Raw genomic sequence first — 20,445 nt, 5'->3', positions numbered from 1 at the left:
CCTGTGTGCAGATATCACTGCCTTTGTACAGATATCACTGCCTGTGTGCAGATATCCCTGCCTGTGTGCAGATATCCCTGCCTGTGTGCAGATATCACTGTGTACAGATATCACTGCCTGTGTACAGATATCTCTGCCTGTGTACAGATATCACTGCCTGTGTACAGATATCACAGCCTGTGTACAGATATCACTGCCTGTGTGCAGATATCCCTGCCTGTGTACAGATATCACTGCCTGTGTACAGATATCCCTCCCTGTGTACAGATATCACTGCCTGTGTACAGATATCCCTGCCTGTGTGCAGATATCACTGCCTGTGTACAGATATCCCTGCCTGTGTGCAGATATCCCTGCCTGTGTACAGATATCACTGCCTGTGTACAGATATCACTGCCTGTGTGCAGATATCACTGCCTATGTGCAGATATCACTGCCTGTGTGCAGATATCACTGCCTGTGTACAGATATCCCTGCCTGTGTACAGATATCCCTGCCTGTGTACAGATATCACTGCCTGTGTACAGATATCCCTGCCTGTGTACAGATATCCCTGCCTGTGTACAGATATCACTGCCTGTGTACAGATATCCCTGCCTGTGTACAGATATCCCTGCTTGTGTACAGATATCCCTGCCTGTGTGCAGATATCCCTGCCTGTGTGCAGATATCACTACCTGTGTACAGATATCACTGCCTGCGTACAGATATCCCTGCCTGTGTGCAGATATCCCTGAATGTGTATAGATATCCCTGCCTGTGTGCAGATATCACTGCCTGTGTGCAGATATCACTGCCTGTGTACAGATATCACTGCCTGTGTACAGATATCCCTGCCTGTGTACAGATATCCCTGCCTGTGTACAGATATCACTGCCTGTGTACAGATATCCCTCCCTGTGTACAGATATCCCTGCCTGTGTGCAGATATCACTGCCTGTGTACAGATATCACTGCCTGTGTACAGATATCCCTGCCTCTGTACAGATATCCCTGCCTCTGTACAGATATCACTGCCTGTGTACGGATATCCCTCCCTGTGTACAGATATCCCTGCCTGTGTGCAGATATCACTGCCTGTGTACAGATATCACTGCCTGTGTACAGATATCCCTGCCTGTGTGCAGATATCCCTGCCTGTGTGCAGATATCCCTGCCTGTGTACAGATATCCCTGCCTGTGTGCAGATATCCCTGCCTGTGTACAGATATCCCTGCCTGTGTACAGATATCCCTGACTGTGTACAGATATCCCTGCCTGTGTGCAGATATCACTGCCTGTGTGCAGATATCACTACCTGTGTACAGATATCACTGCCTGTGTACAGATATCACTGCCTGTGTACAGATATCACTGCCTGTGTGCAGATATCCCTGCCTGTGTACAGATATCACTGCCTGTGTACAGATATCCCTTCCTGTGTACAGATATCCCTGCCTGTGTACAGATATCCCTGCCTGTGTGCAGATATCACTGCCTGTGTACAGATATCACTGCCTGTGTGCAGATATCACTGCCTGTGTGCAGATATCACTACCTGTGTACAGATATCACTGCCTGTGTACAGATATCACTGCCTGTGTACAGATATCACTGCCTGTGTGCAGATATCCCTGCCTGTGTACAGATATCACTGCCTGTGTACAGATATCCCTTCCTGTGTACAGATATCCCTGCCTGTGTACAGATATCCCTGCCTGTGTGCAGATATCACTGCCTGTGTACAGATATCACTGCCTGTGTGCAGATATCCCTGCCTGTGTGCAGATATCCCTGCCTGTGTACAGATATCCCTCCCTGTGTACAGATATCCCTGCCTGTGTGCAGATATCACTGTGTACAGATATCACTGCCTGTGTACAGATATCCCTGCCTGTGTACAGATATCACTGCCTGTGTACAGATATCACAGCCTGTGTACAGATATCACTGCCTGTGTGCAGATATCACTGCCTGTGTACAGATATCACTGCCCGTGTACAGATATCCCTCCCTGTGTACAGATATCCCTGCCTGTGTACAGATACCCCTGCCTGTGTACAGATATCACTGCCTGTGTACAGATATCACTGCCTGTGTGCAGATATCCCTGCCTGTGTGCAGATATCCCTCCCTGTGTACAGATATCCCTGCCTGTGTGCAGATATCACTGCCTGTGTACATATATCACTGCCTGTGTGAAGATATCCCTGCCTGTGTACAGATATCCCTCCCTGTGTACAGATATCCCTGCCTGTGTACAGATATCACTGCCTGTGTACAGATATCACAGCCTGTGTACAGATATCACTGCCTGTGTGCAGATATCCCTGTCTGTGTACAGATATCACTGCCTGTGTACAGATATCCCTCCCTGTGTACAGATATCCCTGCCTGTGTACAGATATCCCTGCCTGTGTGCAGATATCACTGCCTGTGTACAGATATCCCTGCCTCTGTGCAGATATCCCTGCCTGTGTGCAGATATCCCTGCCTGTGTACAGATATCCCTCCCTGTGTGCAGATATCCCTGCCTGTGTACAGATATCACTGCCTGTGTACAGATATCACTGCCTGTGTGCAGATATCACCGCCTGTGTGCAGATATCCCTGCCTGTGTACAGATATCCCTCCCTGTGTACAGATATCCCTGCCTGTGTACAGATATCCCTGCCTGTGTGCAGATATCCCTGCCTGTGTGCAGATATACCTGCCTGTGTACAGATATCACTGCCTGTGTACAGATATCACTGCCTGTGTGCAGATATCACTGCCTGTGTGCAGATATCACTGCCTTTGTACAGATATCCCTCCCTGTGTACAGATTTCCTTGCATGTGTACAGATATCCCTGCCTGTGTGCAGATATCAGTGCCTGTGTACAGATATCCCTGCCTGTGTGCAGATATACCTGCCTGTGTGCAGATATCCCTGCCTGTGTACAGAAATCACTGCCTGTGTACAGATATCACTGCCTGTGTGCAGATATCCCTGCCTGTGTGCAGATATCACTGCCTGTGTGCAGATATCACTGCCTGTGTACAGATATCACTGCCTGTGTGCAGATATTACTGCCTGTGTACAGATATCACTGCCTGTGTGCAGATATCCCTGCCTGTGTGCAGATATCCCTGCCTGTGTACAGATATCACTGTCTGTGTGCAGATATCCCTCCCTGTGTACAGATATCCCTGCCTGTGTACAGATATCCCTCCCTGTGTACAGATATCCCTGCCTGTGTACAGATATCCCTGCCTGTGTGCAGATATCACTGCCTGTGTACAGATATCACTGCCTGTGTGCAGATATCCCTGCCTGTGTGCAGATATCCCTGCCTGTGTACAGATATCACTGCCTGTGTACAGATATCCCTGCCTGTGTGCAGATATCCCTGCCTGTGTACAGATATCCCTCCCTGTGTGCAGATATCCCTGCCTGTGTACAGATATCACTGCCTGTGTGCAGATATCACTGCCTGTGTGCAGATATCCCTGCCTGTGTACAGATATCCCTCCCTGTGTACAGATATCCCTGCCTGTGTGCAGATATCCCTGCCTGTGTGCAGATATACCTGCCTGTGTACAGATATCACTGCCTGTGTACAGATATCACTGCCTGTGTGCAGATATCACTGCCTGTGTGCAGATATCACTGCCTTTGTACAGATATCCCTCCCTGTGTACAGATTTCCTTGCCTGTGTACAGATATCCCTGCCTGTGTACAGATATCACTGCCTGTGTACAGATATCCCTGCCTGTGTGCAGATATCCCTGCCTGTGTGCAGATATCACTGCCTGTGTACAGATATCCCTGCCTGTGTGCAGATATACCTGCCTGTGTGCAGATATCAGTGCCTGTGTACAGATATCCCTGCCTGTGTGCAGATATACCTGCCTGTGTGCAGATATCCCTGCCTGTGTACAGAAATCACTGCCTGTGTACAGATATCACTGCCTGTGTGCAGATATCCCTGCCTGTGTGCAGATATCACTGCCTGTGTACAGATATCCCTCCCTGTGTACAGATATCCCTGCCTGTGTACAGATATCCCTGCCTGTGTGCAGATATCACTGCCTGTGTACAGATATCACTGCCTGTGTGCAGATATCCCTGCCTGTGTGCAGATATCCCTGCCAGTGTACAGATATCACTGCCTGTGTGCAGATATCACTGCCTGTGTACAGATATCCCTCCCTGTGTACAGATATCCCTGCCTGTGTACAGATATCCCTGCCTGTGTGCAGATATCATTGCCTGTATACAGATATCCCTGCCTGTGTGCAGATATCCCTGCCTGTGTGCAGATATCCCTGCCAGTGTACAAATATCACTGCCTGTGTGCAGATATCTCTGCCTGTGTACAGATATCCCTGCCTGTGTACAGATATCCCTGCCTGTGTACAGATATCCCTGCCTGTGTGCAGATATCACTGCCTGTGTACAGATATCCCTGCCTGTGTGCAGATATCCCTACCTGTGTGCAGATATCCCTGCCTGTGTACAGATATCACTGCCCGTGTACAGATATCCCTGCCTGTGTGCAGATATCACTGCCTGTGTACAGATATCCCTGCCTGTGTACAGATATCACTGCCTGTGTACAGATGTCACTGCCTGTGTGCAGATATCACTGCCTTTGTGCAGATATCACTGCCTGTGTACAGATATCCCTCCCTGTGTACAGATATCACTGCCCGTGTACAGATATCACTGCCTCTGTGCAGATATCACTGCCTGTGTACAGATATCCCTGCCTGTGTGCAGATATCACTGCCTGTGTACAGATATCCCTGCCTGTGTACAGATATCCCTGCCTGTGTGCAGATATCCCTGCCTGTGTACAGATATCACTGCCCGTGTACAGATATCACTGCCTGTGTGCAGTTATCACTGCCTGTGTACAGATATCCCTGCCTGTGTACAGATATCACTGCCTGTGTACAGATGTCACTGCCTGTGTGCAGATATCACTGCCTGTGTACAGATATCCCTGCCTGTGTACAGATATCCCTCCCTGTGTACAGATATCCCTGCCTGTGTACAGATATCCCTGCCTGTGTGCAGATATCCCTGCCTGTGTGCAGATATCCCTGCCTGTGTACAGATATCACTGCCTGTGTGCAGATATCCCTGCCCGTGTACAGATATCACTGCCCGTGTACAGATATCCCTCCCTGTGTACAGATATCCCTGCCTGTGTACAGATACCCCTGCCTGTGTACAGATATCACTGCCTGTGTACAGATATCCCTGCCTGTGTACAGATATCCCTGCATGTGTACAGATATCACTGCCTGTGTACAGATATCCCTGCCTGTGTACAGATATCCCTGCCTGTGTGCAGATATACCTGCCTGTGTGCAGATATCCCTGCCTGTGTACAGAAATCACTGCCTGTGTACAGATATCACTGCCTGTGTGCAGATATCCCTGCCTGTGTGCAGATATCACTGCCTGTGTACAGATATCCCTCCCTGTGTACAGATATCCCTGCCTGTGTACAGATATCCCTCCCTGTGTGCAGATATCCCTGCCAGTGTACAGATATCACTGCCTGTGTGCAGATATCACTGCCTGTGTACAGATATCCCTCCCTGTGTACAGATATCCCTGCCTGAGTACAGATATCCCTGCCTGTGTGCAGATATCACTGCCTGTGTACAGATATCCCTGCCTGTGTGCAGATATCCCTACCTGTGTGCAGATATCCCTGCCTGTGTACAGATATCACTGCCCGTGTACAGATATCCCTGCCTGTGTGCAGATATCACTGCCTGTGTACAGATATCCCTGCCTGTGTACAGATATCACTGCCTGTGTACAGATGTCACTGCCTGTGTGCAGATATCACTGCCTTTGTGCAGATATCACTGCCTGTGTACAGATATCCCTCCCTGTGTACAGATATCACTGCCCGTGTACAGATATCACTGCCTCTGTGCAGATATCACTGCCTGTGTGCAGATATCACTGCCTGTGTACAGATATCCCTGCCTGTGTACAGATATCCCTGCCTGAGTGCAGATATCCCTGCCTGTGTACAGATATCACTGCCCGTGTACAGATATCACTGCCTGTGTGCAGATATCACTGCCTGTGTACAGATATCCCTGCCTGTGTACAGATATCACTGCCTGTGTACAGATGTCACTGCCTGTGTGCAGATATCACTGCCTGTGTACAGATATCCCTGCCTGTGTACAAATATCCCTCCCTGTGTACAGATATCCCTGCCTGTGTACAGATATCCCTGCCTGTGTGCAGATATCCCTGCCTGTGTGCAGATATCCCTGCCTGTGTACAGATATCACTGCCTGTGTGCAGATATCCCTGCCCGTGTACAGATATCACTGCCCGTGTACAGATATCCCTCCCTGTGTACAGATATCCCTGCCTGTGTACAGATACCCCTGCCTGTGTACAGATATCACTGCCTGTGTACAGATATCCCTGCCTGTGTACAGATATCCCTGCATGTGTACAGATATCACTGCCTGTGTACAGATATCCCTGCCTGTGTACAGATATCACTGCCTGTGTACAGATATCACTGCCTGTGTACAGATATCCCTGCCTGTGTACAGATATCCCTGCCTGTGTGCAGATATCCCTGCCTGTGTACAGATATCCCTGCCTGTGTTACACCTGTATTGCCTGTATCTTTCCGTACTGTGGGGAAGGGATTCGCCTGCAGCGATTGTAAAACGTGGTGTTTTTTTCTGCTGCTATTATGTCATGTGGGGCCCTGGTCAAAGTCTAAGTATTCTGGAGGGGTTTATGATGTCATCACCATATGTAATAACGTATAGACACTATATAGCGGAGGGCGGAGCTTATTATGTCATCACCATATGTAATAACGTATAGACACTGTATAGTGGGGCGGAGCTTATTATGTCATCACCATCTGTAATAACGTATAGACACTATATAGCGGAGGGCGGAGCTTATTATGTCACCACCATCTGTAATAACGTATAGACACTGTATAGGGGGGCGGAGCTTATTATGTCATCACCATCTGTAATAACGTATAGACACTGTATAGTGGGGCGGAGCTTATTATGTCATCACCATCTGTAATAACGTATAGACACTGTATAGTGGGGGGCGGAGCTTATGATGTCACCACCATCTGTAATAACTTATAGACACTGTATAGTGGGGGGCGGAGCTTATTATGTCATCACCATCTGTAATAACGTATAGACACTATATAGCGGAGGGCGGAGCTTATTATGTCATCACCATATGTAATAACGTATAGACACTGTATAGTGGGGCGGAGCTTATTATGTCATCACCATCTGTAATAACGTATAGACACTATATAGCGGAGGGCGGAGCTTATTATGTCACCACCATCTGTAATAACGTATAGACACTGTATAGGGGGGCGGAGCTTATTATGTCATCACCATCTGTAATAACGTATAGACACTGTATAGTGGGGCGGAGCTTATTATGTCATCACCATCTGTAATAACGTATAGACACTGTATAGTGGGGGGCGGAGCTTATGATGTCACCACCATCTGTAATAACTTATAGACACTGTATAGTGGGGGGCGGAGCTTATTATGTCATCACCATCTGTAATAACGTATAGACACTGTATAGGGGGGCGGAGCTTATTATGTCATCACCATATGTAATAACGTATAGACACTATATAGCGGAGGGCGGAGCTTATTATGTCACCACCATCTGTAATAACGTATAGACACTATATAGTGGGGGTGGAGCTTATTATGTCATCACCATATGTAATAACGTATAGACACTGTATAGGGGGGCGGAGCTTATTATGTCATCACCATCTGTAATAACGTATAGACACTGTATAGCGGAGGGCGGAGCTTATTATGTCATCACCATCTGTAATAACGTATAGACACTATATAGCCGAGGGCGGAGCTTATTATGTCACCACCATCTGTAATAACGTATAGACACTATATAGCGGAGGGCGGAGCTTATTATGTCATCACCATCTGTAATAACGTATAGACGCTATATAGCGGAGGGCGGAGCTTATTATGTAATCACCATCTGTAATAACGTATAGACACTGTATAGGGGGGCGGAGCTTATTATGTCACCACCATCTGTAATAACGTATAGACACTGTATAGGGGGGCGGAGCTTATTATGTCATCACCATCTGTAATAACGTATAGACACTATATAGCGGAGGGCGGAGCTTATTATGTCATCACCATCTGTAATAACGTATAGACACTATATAGCGGAGGGCGGAGCTTATTATGTCATCACCATCTGTAATAACGTATAGACACTATATAGCGGAGGGCAGAGCTTATTATGTCACCACCATCTGTAATAACGTATAGACACTGTATAGCGGAGGGCGGAGCTTATTATGTCACCACCATCTGTAATAACGTATAGACACTGTATAGGGGGGCGGAGCTTATTATGTCATCACCATCTGTAATAACGTATAGACACTATATAGGGAGGGCGGAGCTTATTATGTCATCACCATATGTAATAACGTATAGACACTATATAGCGGAGGGCGGAGCTTATTATGTCATCACCATCTGTAATAACGTATAGACACTATATAGCGGAGGGCGGAGCTTATTATCTCATCACCATCTGTAATAACGTATAGACACTATATAGCGGAGGGCGGAGCTTATTATGTCATCACCATATGTAATAACGTATAGACACTATATAGCGGAGGGCGGAGCTTATTATGTCATCACCATCTGTAATAACGTATAGACACTGTATAGGGGGGCGGAGCTTATTATGTCATCACCATCTGTAATAACGTATAGACACTATATAGCGGAGGGCGGAGCTTATTATCTCATCACCATCTGTAATAACGTATAGACACTATATAGCGGAGGGCGGAGCTTATATGTCATCACCATCTGTAATAACGTATAGACACTGTATAGGGGGGCGGAGCTTATTATGTCATCACCATCTGTAATAACGTATAGACACTGTATAGCGGGGGGCGGAGCTTATTATGTCATCACCATCTGTAATAACGTATAGACACTATATAGCGGAGGGCGGAGCTTATTATGTCATCACCATATGTAATAACGTATAGACACTATATAGCGGAGGGCGGAGCTTATTATGTCATCACCATCTGTAATAACGTATAGACACTATATAGCGGAGGGCGGAGCTTATTATGTCATCACCATCTGTAATAACGTATAGACACTGTATAGTGGAGGGCGGAGCTTATTATGTCATCACCATCTGTAATAACGTATAGACACTATATAGTGGAGGGCGGAGCTTATTATGTCATCACCATCTGTAATAACGTATAGACACTATATAGCGGAGGGCGGAGCTTATTATGTCATCACCATCTGTAATAACGTATAGACACTGTATAGCGGAGGGCGGAGCTTATTATGTCATCACCATCTGTAATAACGTATAGACACTGTATAGGGGGGCGGAGCTTATTATGTCATCACCATATGTAATAACGTATAGACACTATATAGCGGAGGGCGGAGCTTATTATGTCATCACCATCTGTAATAACGTATAGACACTGTATAGTGGAGGGCGGAGCTTATTATGTCATCACCATCTGTAATAACGTATAGACACTATATAGCGGAGGGCGGAGCTTATTATGTCATCACCATCTGTAATAACGTATAGACACTGTATAGTGGGGCGGAGCTTATTATGTCATCACCATCTGTAATAACGTATAGACACTATATAGCGGAGGGCGGAGCTTATTATGTCATCACCATCTGTAATAACGTATAGACACTATATAGCGGGGGGCTGAGCTTATTATGTCATCACCATCTGTAATAATGTATAGACACTATATAGCGGAGGGCGGAGCTTATTATGTCATCACCATCTGTAATAACGTATAGACACTGTATAGCGGAGGGCGGAGCTTATTATCTCATCACCATCTGTAATAACGTATAGACACTATATAGCGGGGGGCGGAGCTTATTATGTCATCACCATCTGTAATAACGTATAGACACTATATAGCGGAGGGCGGAGCTTATTATGTCACCACCATCTGTAATAACGTATAGACACTATATAGCGGAGGGCGGAGCTTATTATGTCACCACCATCTGTAATAACGTATAGACACTATATAGCGGAGGGCGGAGCTTATTATGTCACCACCATCTGTAATAACGTATAGACACTATATAGCGGAGGGCGGAGCTTATATGTCATCACCATCTGTAATAATGTATAGACACTATATAGCGGAGGGCGGAGCTTATTATGTCACCACCATCTGTAATAACGTATAGACACTATATAGCGGAGGGCGGAGCTTATTATGTCACCACCATCTGTAATAACGTATAGACACTATATAGTGGGGGTGGAGCTTATTATGTCATCACCATCTGTAATAACGTATAGACACTATATAGCGGAGGGCGGAGCTTATTATGTCATCACCATATGTAATAACGTATAGACACTATATAGCGGAGGGCGGAGCTTATTATGTCACCACCATCTGTAATAACGTATAGACACTATATAGCGGAGGGCGGAGCTTATTATGTCATCACCATCTGTAATAACGTATAGACACTATATAGCGGAGGGCGGAGCTTATTATGTCATCACCATATGTAATAACGTATAGACACTGTATAGGGGGGCGGAGCTTATTATGTCATCACCATCTGTAATAACGTATAGACACTATATAGCGGAGGGCGGAGCTTATTATGTCACCACCATCTGTAATAACGTATAGACACTGTATAGCGGGGGGCGGAGCTTATTATGTCATCACCATCTGTAATAACGTATAGACACTATATAGCGGAGGGCGGAGCTTATTATGTCACCACCATCTGTAATAACGTATAGACACTATATAGCGGAGGGCGGAGCTTATTATGTCATCACCATCTGTAATAACGTATAGACACTATATAGCGGAGGGCGGAGCTTATTATGTCATCACCATCTGTAATAACGTATAGACACTATATAGCGGAGGGCGGAGCTTATTATGTCATCACCATCTGTAATAACGTATAGACACTATATAGCGGAGGGCGGAGCTTATTATGTCATCACCATATGTAATAACGTATAGACACTATATAGCGGAGGGCGGAGCTTATTATGTCATCACCATCTGTAATAACGTATAGACACTGTATAGCGGAGGGCGGAGCTTATTATGTCATCTCCATCTGTAATAACGTATAGACACTATATAGCGGAGGGCGGAGCTTATTATGTCATCACCATCTGTAATAACGTATAGACACTGTATAGTGGGGCGGAGCTTATTATGTCATCACCATCTGTAATAACGTATAGACACTATATAGCGGAGGGCGGAGCTTATTATCTCATCACCATCTGTAATAACGTATAGACACTGTATAGTGGGGCGGAGCTTATTATGTCATCACCATCTGTAATAACGTATAGACACTATATAGCGGAGGGCAGAGCTTATTATCTCATCACCATCTGTAATAACGTATAGACACTATATAGCGGAGGGCGGAGCTTATTATGTCATCACCATATGTAATAACGTATAGACACTGTATAGCGGAGGGCGGAGCTTATTATGTCATCACCATCTGTAATAACGTATAGACACTGTATAGCGGAGGGCGGAGCTTATATGTCATCACCATCTGTAATAACTTATAGACACTATATAGCGGAGGGCGGAGCTTATTATGTCATCACCATCTGTAATAACGTATAGACACTATATAGCGGAGGGCGGAGCTTATTATGTCACCACCATCTGTAATAACGTATAGACACTATATAGCGGGGGGCGGAGCTTATTATGTCACCACCATCTGTAATAACGTATAGAAACTGTATAGCGGAGGGCGGAGCTTATTATGTCATCACCATCTGTAATAACGTATAGACACTATATAGCCGAGGGCGGAGCTTATTATGTCATCACCATCTGTAATAACGTATAGACACTATATAGCGGAGGGCGGAGCTTATTATGTCACCACCATCTGTAATAACGTATAGACACTATATAGCGGAGGGCGGAGCTTATTATCTCATCACCATCTGTAATAACGTATAGACACTATATAGCGGAGGGCGGAGCTTATTATCTCATCACCATCTGTAATAACGTATAGACACTGTATAGGGGGGCGGAGCTTATTATCTCATCACCATCTGTAATAATGTATAGACACTATATAGCGGAGGGCGGAGCTTATTATGTCATCACCATCTGTAATAACGTATAGACACTGTATAGCGGAGGGCGGAGCTTATTATGTCACCACCATCTGTAATAACGTATAGACACTATATAGCGGAGGGCGGAGCTTATTATCTCATCACCATATGTAATAATGTATAGACACTATATAGCGGAGGGCGGAGCTTATTATGTCACCACCATCTGTAATAACGTATAGACACTATATAGCGGAGGGCGGAGCTTATTATGTCACCACCATCTGTAATAACGTATAGACACTGTATAGGGGGGCGGAGCTTATTATGTCACCACCATCTGTAATAACGTATAGACACTATATAGCGGAGGGCGGAGCTTATTATGTCATCACCATCTGTAATAACGTATAGACACTGTATAGCGGAGGGCGGAGCTTATTATGTCACCACCATCTGTAATAACGTATAGACACTATATAGCGGAGGGCGGAGCTTATTATGTCATCACCATCTGTAATAACGTATAGACACTGTATAGGGGGGCGGAGCTTATTATGTCATCACCATATGTAATAACGTATAGACACTGTATAGCGGAGGGCGGAGCTTATTATGTCATCACCATCTGTAATAACGTATAGACACTGTATAGCGGAGGGCGGAGCTTATTATGTCACCACCATCTGTAATAACGTATAGACACTGTATAGCGGAGGGCGGAGCTTATTATGTCACCACCATCTGTAATAACGTATAGACACTATATAGCGGAGGGCGGAGCTTATTATGTCATCACCATCTGTAATAACGTATAGACACTGTATAGCGGAGGGCGGAGCTTATTATGTCACCACCATCTGTAATAACGTATAGACACTATATAGCGGAGGGCGGAGCTTATTATGTCATCACCATCTGTAATAACGTATAGACACTGTATAGGGGGGCGGAGCTTATTATGTCATCACCATATGTAATAACGTATAGACACTGTATAGCGGAGGGCGGAGCTTATTATGTCACCACCATCTGTAATATCGTATAGACACTGTATAGCGGAGGGCGGAGCTTATTATGTCACCACCATCTGTAATAACGTATAGACACTGTATAGCGGAGGGCGGAGCTTATTATGTCATCACCATCTGTAATAACGTATAGACACTATATAGCGGAGGGCGGAGCTTATTATGTCATCACCATCTGTAATAACGTATAGACACTATATAGCGGAGGGCGGAGCTTATTATGTCATCACCATCTGTAATAACGTATAGACACTATATAGCGGAGGGCGGAGCTTATTATGTCATCACCATATGTAATAACGTATAGACACTATATAGCGGAGGGCGGAGCTTATTATGTCATCACCATCTGTAATAACGTATAGACACTATATAGCGGAGGGCGGAGCTTATTATGTCATCACCATCTGTAATAACGTATAGACACTATATAGCGGAGGGCGGAGCTTATTATGTCACCACCATCTGTAATAACGTATAGACACTGTATAGTGGGGGGCGGAGCTTATTATGTCATCACCATATGTAATAACGTATAGACACTATATAGCGGAGGGCGGAGCTTATTATGTCATCACCATCTGTAATAACGTATAGACACTATATAGCGGAGGGCGGAGCTTATTATGTCATCACCATCTGTAATAATGTATAGACACTATATAGCGGAGGGCGGAGCTTATTATGTCACCACCATCTGTAATAACGTATAGACACTATATAGCGGAGGGCGGAGCTTATTATGTCATCACCATCTGTAATAACGTATAGACACTATATAGCGGAGGGCGGAGCTTATTATGTCATCACCATCTGTAATAACGTATAGACACTATATAGCGGAGGGCGGAGCTTATTATGTCATCACCATCTGTAATAACGTATAGACACTGTATAGTGGGGGCGGAGCTTATTATGTCATAACCATCTGTAATAATGTATAGACACTATATAGTGGGGGTGGAGCTTATTATGTCACCACCATCTGTAATAACGTATAGACACTATATAGCGGGGGGCGGAGCTTATTATGTCACCACCATCTGTAATAACGTATAGACACTATATAGCGGAGGGCGGAGCTTATTATGTCATCACCATCTGTAATAACGTATAGACACTATATAGCGGAGGGCGGAGCTTATTATGTCATCACCATCTGTAATAACGTATAGACACTATATAGCGGAGGGCGGAGCTTATTATGTCCTCACCATCTGTAATAACGTATAGACACTATATAGCGGAGGGCGGAGCTTATATGTCATCACCATCTGTAATAACGTATAGACACTATATAGCGGAGGGCGGAGCTTATTACGTCATCACCATCTGTAATAACGTATAGACACTGTATAGCGGAGGGCGGAGCTTATTATGTCATCACCATCTGTAATAACGTATAGACACTATATAGCGGAGGGCGGAGCTTATTATGTCATCACCATCTGTAATAACGTATAGACACTGTATAGGGGGGCGGAGCTTATTATGTCATCTCCATCTGTAATAACGTATAGACACTATATAGCGGAGGGCGGAGCTTATTATGTCACCACCATCTGTAATAACGTATAGACACTGTATAGGGGGGGCGGAGCTTATTATGTCACCACCATCTGTAATAACGTATAGACACTATATAGTGGGGGTGGAGCTTATTATGTCATCACCATCTGTAATAACGTATAGACACTATATAGCGGAGGGCGGAGCTTATTATGTCATCACCATCTGTAATAACGTATAGACACTATATAGCGGAGGGCGGAGCTTATTATGTCACCACCATCTGTAATAACGTATAGACACTGTATAGGGGGGCGGAGCTTATTATGTCACCACCATCTGTAATAACGTATAGACACTATATAGCGGAGGGCGGAGCTTATTATGTCATCACCATCTGTAATAACGTATAGACACTATATAGCGGAGGGCGGAGCTTATTATGTCATCACCATCTGTAATAACGTATAGACACTATATAGCGGAGGGCGGAGCTTATTACGTCATCACCATCTGTAATAACGTATAGACACTATATAGCGGAGGGCGGAGCTTATTATGTCATCACCATCTGTAATAACGTATAGACACTGTATAGGGGGGCGGAGCTTATTATGTCATCTCCATCTGTAATAACGTATAGACACTATATAGCGGAGGGCGGAGCTTATTATGTCACCACCATCTGTAATAACGTATAGACACTGTATAGGGGGGGCGGAGCTTATTATGTCACCACCATCTGTAATAACGTATAGACACTATATAGTGGGGGTGGAGCTTATTATGTCATCACCATCTGTAATAACGTATAGACACTATATAGCGGAGGGCGGAGCTTATTATGTCATCACCATCTGTAATAACGTATAGACACTATATAGCGGAGGGCGGAGCTTATTATGTCATCACCATCTGTAATAACGTATAGACACTATATAGCGGAGGGCGGAGCTTATTATGTCACCACCATCTGTAATAACGTATAGACACTGTATAGGGGGGCGGAGCTTATTATGTCACCACCATCTGTAATAACGTATAGACACTATATAGCGGAGGGCGGAGCTTATTATGTCATCACCATCTGTAATAACGTATAGACACTATATAGCGGAGGGCGGAGCTTATATGTCATCACCATCTGTAATAACGTATAGACACTATATAGCGGAGGGCAGAGCTTATTATGTCATCACCATCTGTAATAACGTATAGACACTATATAGCGGAGGGCGGAGCTTATTACGTCATCACCATCTGTAATAACGTATAGACACTGTATAGCGGAGGGCGGAGCTTATTATGTCACCACCATCTGTAATAACGTATAGACACTATATAGCGGAGGGCGGAGCTTATTATGTCATCACCATATGTAATAACGTATAGACACTATATAGCGGAGGGCGGAGCTTATTATGTCATCACCATCTGTAATAACGTATAGACACTATATAGCGGAGGGCGGAGCTTATTATGTCATCACCATCTGTAATAACGTATAGACACTATATAGCGGAGGGCGGAGCTTATATGTCATCACCATCTGTAATAACGTATAGACACTATATAGCGGAGGGCGGAGCTTATTACGTCATCACCATCTGTAATAACGTATAGACACTGTATAGCGGAGGGCGGAGCTTATTATGTCATCACCATCTGTAATAACGTATAGACACTGTATAGCGGAGGGCGGAGCTTATTATGTCATCACCATCTGTAATAACGTATAGACACTGTATAGCGGAGGGCGGAGCTTATTATGTCACCACCATCTGTAATAACGTATAGACACTATATAGCGGAGGGCGGAGCTTATTATGTCATCACCATCTGTAATAACGTATAGACACTGTATAGGGGGGCGGAGCTTATTATGTCATCTCCATCTGTAATAACGTATAGACACTATATAGCGGAGGGCGGAGCTTATTATGTCACCACCATCTGTAATAACGTATAGACACTGTATAGCGGGGGGCGGAGCTTATTATGTCACCACCATCTGTAATAACGTATAGACACTGTATAGCGGGGGGCGGAGCTTATTATGTCATCACCATCTGTAATAACGTATAGACACTGTATAGCGGAGGGCGGAGCTTATTATGTCATCACCATATGTAATAACGTATAGACACTATATAGCGGAGGGCGGAGCTTATTATGTCATCACCATCTGTAATAACGTATAGACACTATATAGCGGAGGGCGGAGCTTATTATGTCACCACCATCTGTAATAACGTATAGACACTGTATAGCGGGGGGCGGAGCTTATTATGTCACCACCATCTGTAATAACGTATAGACACTGTATAGCGGGGGGCGGAGCTTATTATGTCATCACCATCTGTAATAACGTATAGACACTGTATAGCGGAGGGCGGAGCTTATTATGTCATCACCATATGTAATAACGTATAGACACTATATAGCGGAGGGCGGAGCTTATTATGTCATCACCATCTGTAATAACGTATAGACACTATATAGCGGAGGGCGGAGCTTATTATGTCACCACCATCTGTAATAACGTATAGACACTGTATAGCGGGGGGCGGAGCTTATTATGTCACCACCATCTGTAATAACGTATAGACACTGTATAGCGGGGGGCGGAGCTTATTATGTCATCACCATCTGTAATAACGTATAGACACTGTATAGCGGAGGGCGGAGCTTATTATGTCATCACCATATGTAATAACGTATAGACACTATATAGCGGAGGGCGGAGCTTATTATGTCATCACCATCTGTAATAACGTATAGACACTATATAGCGGAGGGCGGAGCTTATTATGTCACCACCATCTGTAATAACGTATAGACACTGTATAGGGAGGGCGGAGCTTATTATGTCATCACCATATGTAATAACGTATAGACACTATATAGGGGGGGCGGAGCTTCTGTTTTACCTTTTCGGCCTCTTCTTTGCTCATAGCCAGGGCCAGTTGCAGCTGCAGCTCCTCCTCCCCCGTACTCTGCGGTCTGGCATGTTCCATGTCTGCAGATAGGGCGGCGACAGAACCTGGAAAACAGCGACAAGCCGGCGGTCAGCCAGTGATCGGGGGGATCGGAGGGGGCGGCTCATGAATATTCATTAGGGCTCATCCCTGCCTAGTCCTTTAGTCCTCATCTAATACCCTGAAGGGGAGTAAGAAGCCCAAAATACCACAGAGGGAAAGGAGGTTTCTGGGGCTTATATAGGAATGGCCTGTCCTGGGGACAGTGGTCAGTGGAGTCTGATACCTGGGACCTCCACCGATCAGCGGGTTATCAGTGGTCAGCGGGGTCCGATACCTGGGACCTCCACCGATCAGCAGGTTATCAGTGGTCAGCGGGACGATACCTGGGACCTCCACCGATCAGCGGGTTATCAGTGGTCAGCGGGGTCCGATACCTGGGACCTCCACCGATCAGCGGGTTATCAGTGGTCAGCAGGTCCGATACCTGGGACCTCCACCGATCAGCGGGTTATCAGTGGTCAGCGGGTCCAATACCTGGGACCTCCACCGATCAGCGGGTTATCAGTGGTCAGCGGGTCCGATACCTGGGACCTCCACCGATCAGCGGGTTATCATAGGTTAGCGGGTCTGATACCTGGGACCTCCACTGATCAGCTGGTTATAAGAGGTCAGTGGGTCTGATACCTGGGACCTCCACCGATCAGCAGGTTAACAGTGGTCAGCGGGTCCGATACCTGGGACCTCCACCGATCAGCTGGTTAGCGAGGCCAGGTCTTTAATAGGACCCATCCAACAATGTCACTCTCTAGTGTTCTATGGGGCTCGGGGGTCTGCTATAATCTTGTCATTAATAACACTGGAACCCCCAAAGTACCCTGAAGACCCCCCAATAACCCGCTGAGTGGGACAGTCTGAAGTCAGACCTGTCCACGTCTATCAGTAATGTGAACAGAAGCCTAGCGTTACCTTCATTGTATCTCAGCCTGTGGCTGCTGTCGATGGCGGCCGTCACCTGGGACATCCTCCTGCGGGTGGTCTGCGCCTGCGCCCGCTCCTGCTTGATCCGCTCCTCGTCCTTCAGCAGGGACACGATCTGCTTGGCCTTCTCTCGCACGTTCAGGCCGTGGTCTTTGCCGTCGCGATCCAAGAACTGGAAGTCTTTGAGGGTCTGGACGGCGATGAGGTTCTCGTTACATTCTTGCACCACCTTGTGGGATCCATTTTTGATCAGGTAGTCCAATAGCGTCAGCCCCTTATAAACATGGCGCCAGTTCTTCCCGCTGTCGTTCAGTCTCCTCCAGACCATCATCATCACCTCATGGTACTCGGCGCTGTAAGTCATTTGGGCGATCTCAGCCATGAGGGTGGTGGAGGGTCCCCAGGGGTCATTGGAGGTCGCTTCTCGAACCTTCACCTCTGCCTCCGAGTAATTGTGGACGATGTTCTTTACTTGTCGGCGTAAAGATGACGTCGCCATGATGGTCCCGCTCTAGGATTCCTCGGTGGGATCTACCAGGTTATTGGAGAGTCTGTGGACGGTCGTCTGCTGAAACCTCCTGAAATCTGGAGAAGAAATGGAACAAGATGGAAGATGGAAGATGGAAGGTGGAAGATGGAAGATGGAAGATGGAAGATGGAAGGTGGAAGATGGAAGGTGGAAGATGGAAGATGGAAGGTGGAAGGTGGAAGGTGGAAGGTGGAAGATGGAAGATGGAAGGTGGAAGGTGGAAGGTGGAAGGTGGAAGGTGGAAGGTGGAAGGTGGAAGATGGAAGGTGGAAGGTGGAAAGTGGAAGGTGGAAGGTGGAAGGTGGAAGGTGGAAGGTGGAAGATGGAAGGTGGAAGGTGGAAGGTGGAAGGTGGAAGGTGGAAGGTGGAAGGTGGAAGGTGGAAGGTGGAAGATGGAAGATGGAAGATGGAAGGTGGAAGGTGGAAGGTGGAAGATGGAAGGTGGAAGGTGGAAGGTGGAAGGTGGAAGGTGGAAGATGGAAGGTGGAAGGTGGAAGGTGGAAGGTGGAAGGTGGAAGATGGAAGATGGAAGGTGGAAGGTGGAAGGTGGAAGATTTCAGTAACTTACAGAAAGAGTCATTGATGCGAACAGGAGAGATCTCCGGAACGTCTAGGGGGGCGGCCATCTTATAGAGAAGGGTCATATATAGGACCTAAAGGACCAGGAATCCATCATAGAGAAATCTGGTCTGCATGAAGTTCTCAAAAACTGGGTGTAGCTATAGGGGGTCTCAAAAACTGGGCATAGCGATAAGGGCCTAAAATCCTGTATATAGCTATAGGAGGGGCAGAGGTAACAGTTTATACTTGGTCTCAGACCCTGAAAGGCCCCAAAGGTCCCCAAATACCACCATCCTAAATGGGACAAGGTGGGGGGACTTGGGGGTCCCCGAGATCCTCTGAACAATCTTTCTCACATAGCTAAGGCTCTGTTCACATGATCAGCCCCATCACAGATTATAACACACAGTATATATAATACCCCCCTCACACAGTATATACAATGCTCTACACACACACACAGTATATATAATACCCCACACACACAGTATACACAATGCTCCACACACACACAGTATATGCAATGCTCTGCACACACACAGTATATACAATGCTCTGCACACACACAGTATATACAATGCTCTGCACACACACAGTATATGCAATGCTCCACACACACACACACAGTATATACAATGCTCTGCACACACACAGTATATGCAATGCTCCA

General features: G+C 45.9%; 1 protein-coding gene across 1 annotated transcript in view; it reads right to left on the bottom strand.

Moving 5' to 3' along the window:
- EPN3 (epsin 3) overlaps nt 1-19,193 on the bottom strand; it is a 75,878-nt gene extending 56,685 nt beyond the window's left edge. Inside the window, exons 1-2 of the mRNA XM_075261797.1 lie at nt 18,674-19,193; nt 17,657-17,769 (exon numbers count right to left, since the gene is read on the bottom strand). Coding sequence (XP_075117898.1) covers nt 17,657-17,769; nt 18,674-19,184 — 624 coding nt within the window. The 5' untranslated portion in view covers nt 19,185-19,193. The remainder of the gene's footprint in view (nt 1-17,656; nt 17,770-18,673) is intronic.
- Between the last annotated feature and the right edge of the window lie 1,252 nt (nt 19,194-20,445).

Source organism: Leptodactylus fuscus, unplaced genomic scaffold, assembly GCF_031893055.1.
Source record: "Leptodactylus fuscus isolate aLepFus1 unplaced genomic scaffold, aLepFus1.hap2 HAP2_SCAFFOLD_40, whole genome shotgun sequence".
Classification (NCBI taxonomy): domain Eukaryota; kingdom Metazoa; phylum Chordata; class Amphibia; order Anura; family Leptodactylidae; genus Leptodactylus; species Leptodactylus fuscus.
The sequence above is the reverse complement of the archived record's forward strand: the minus strand, read 5'-3'. Positions and strand labels throughout refer to the sequence as shown.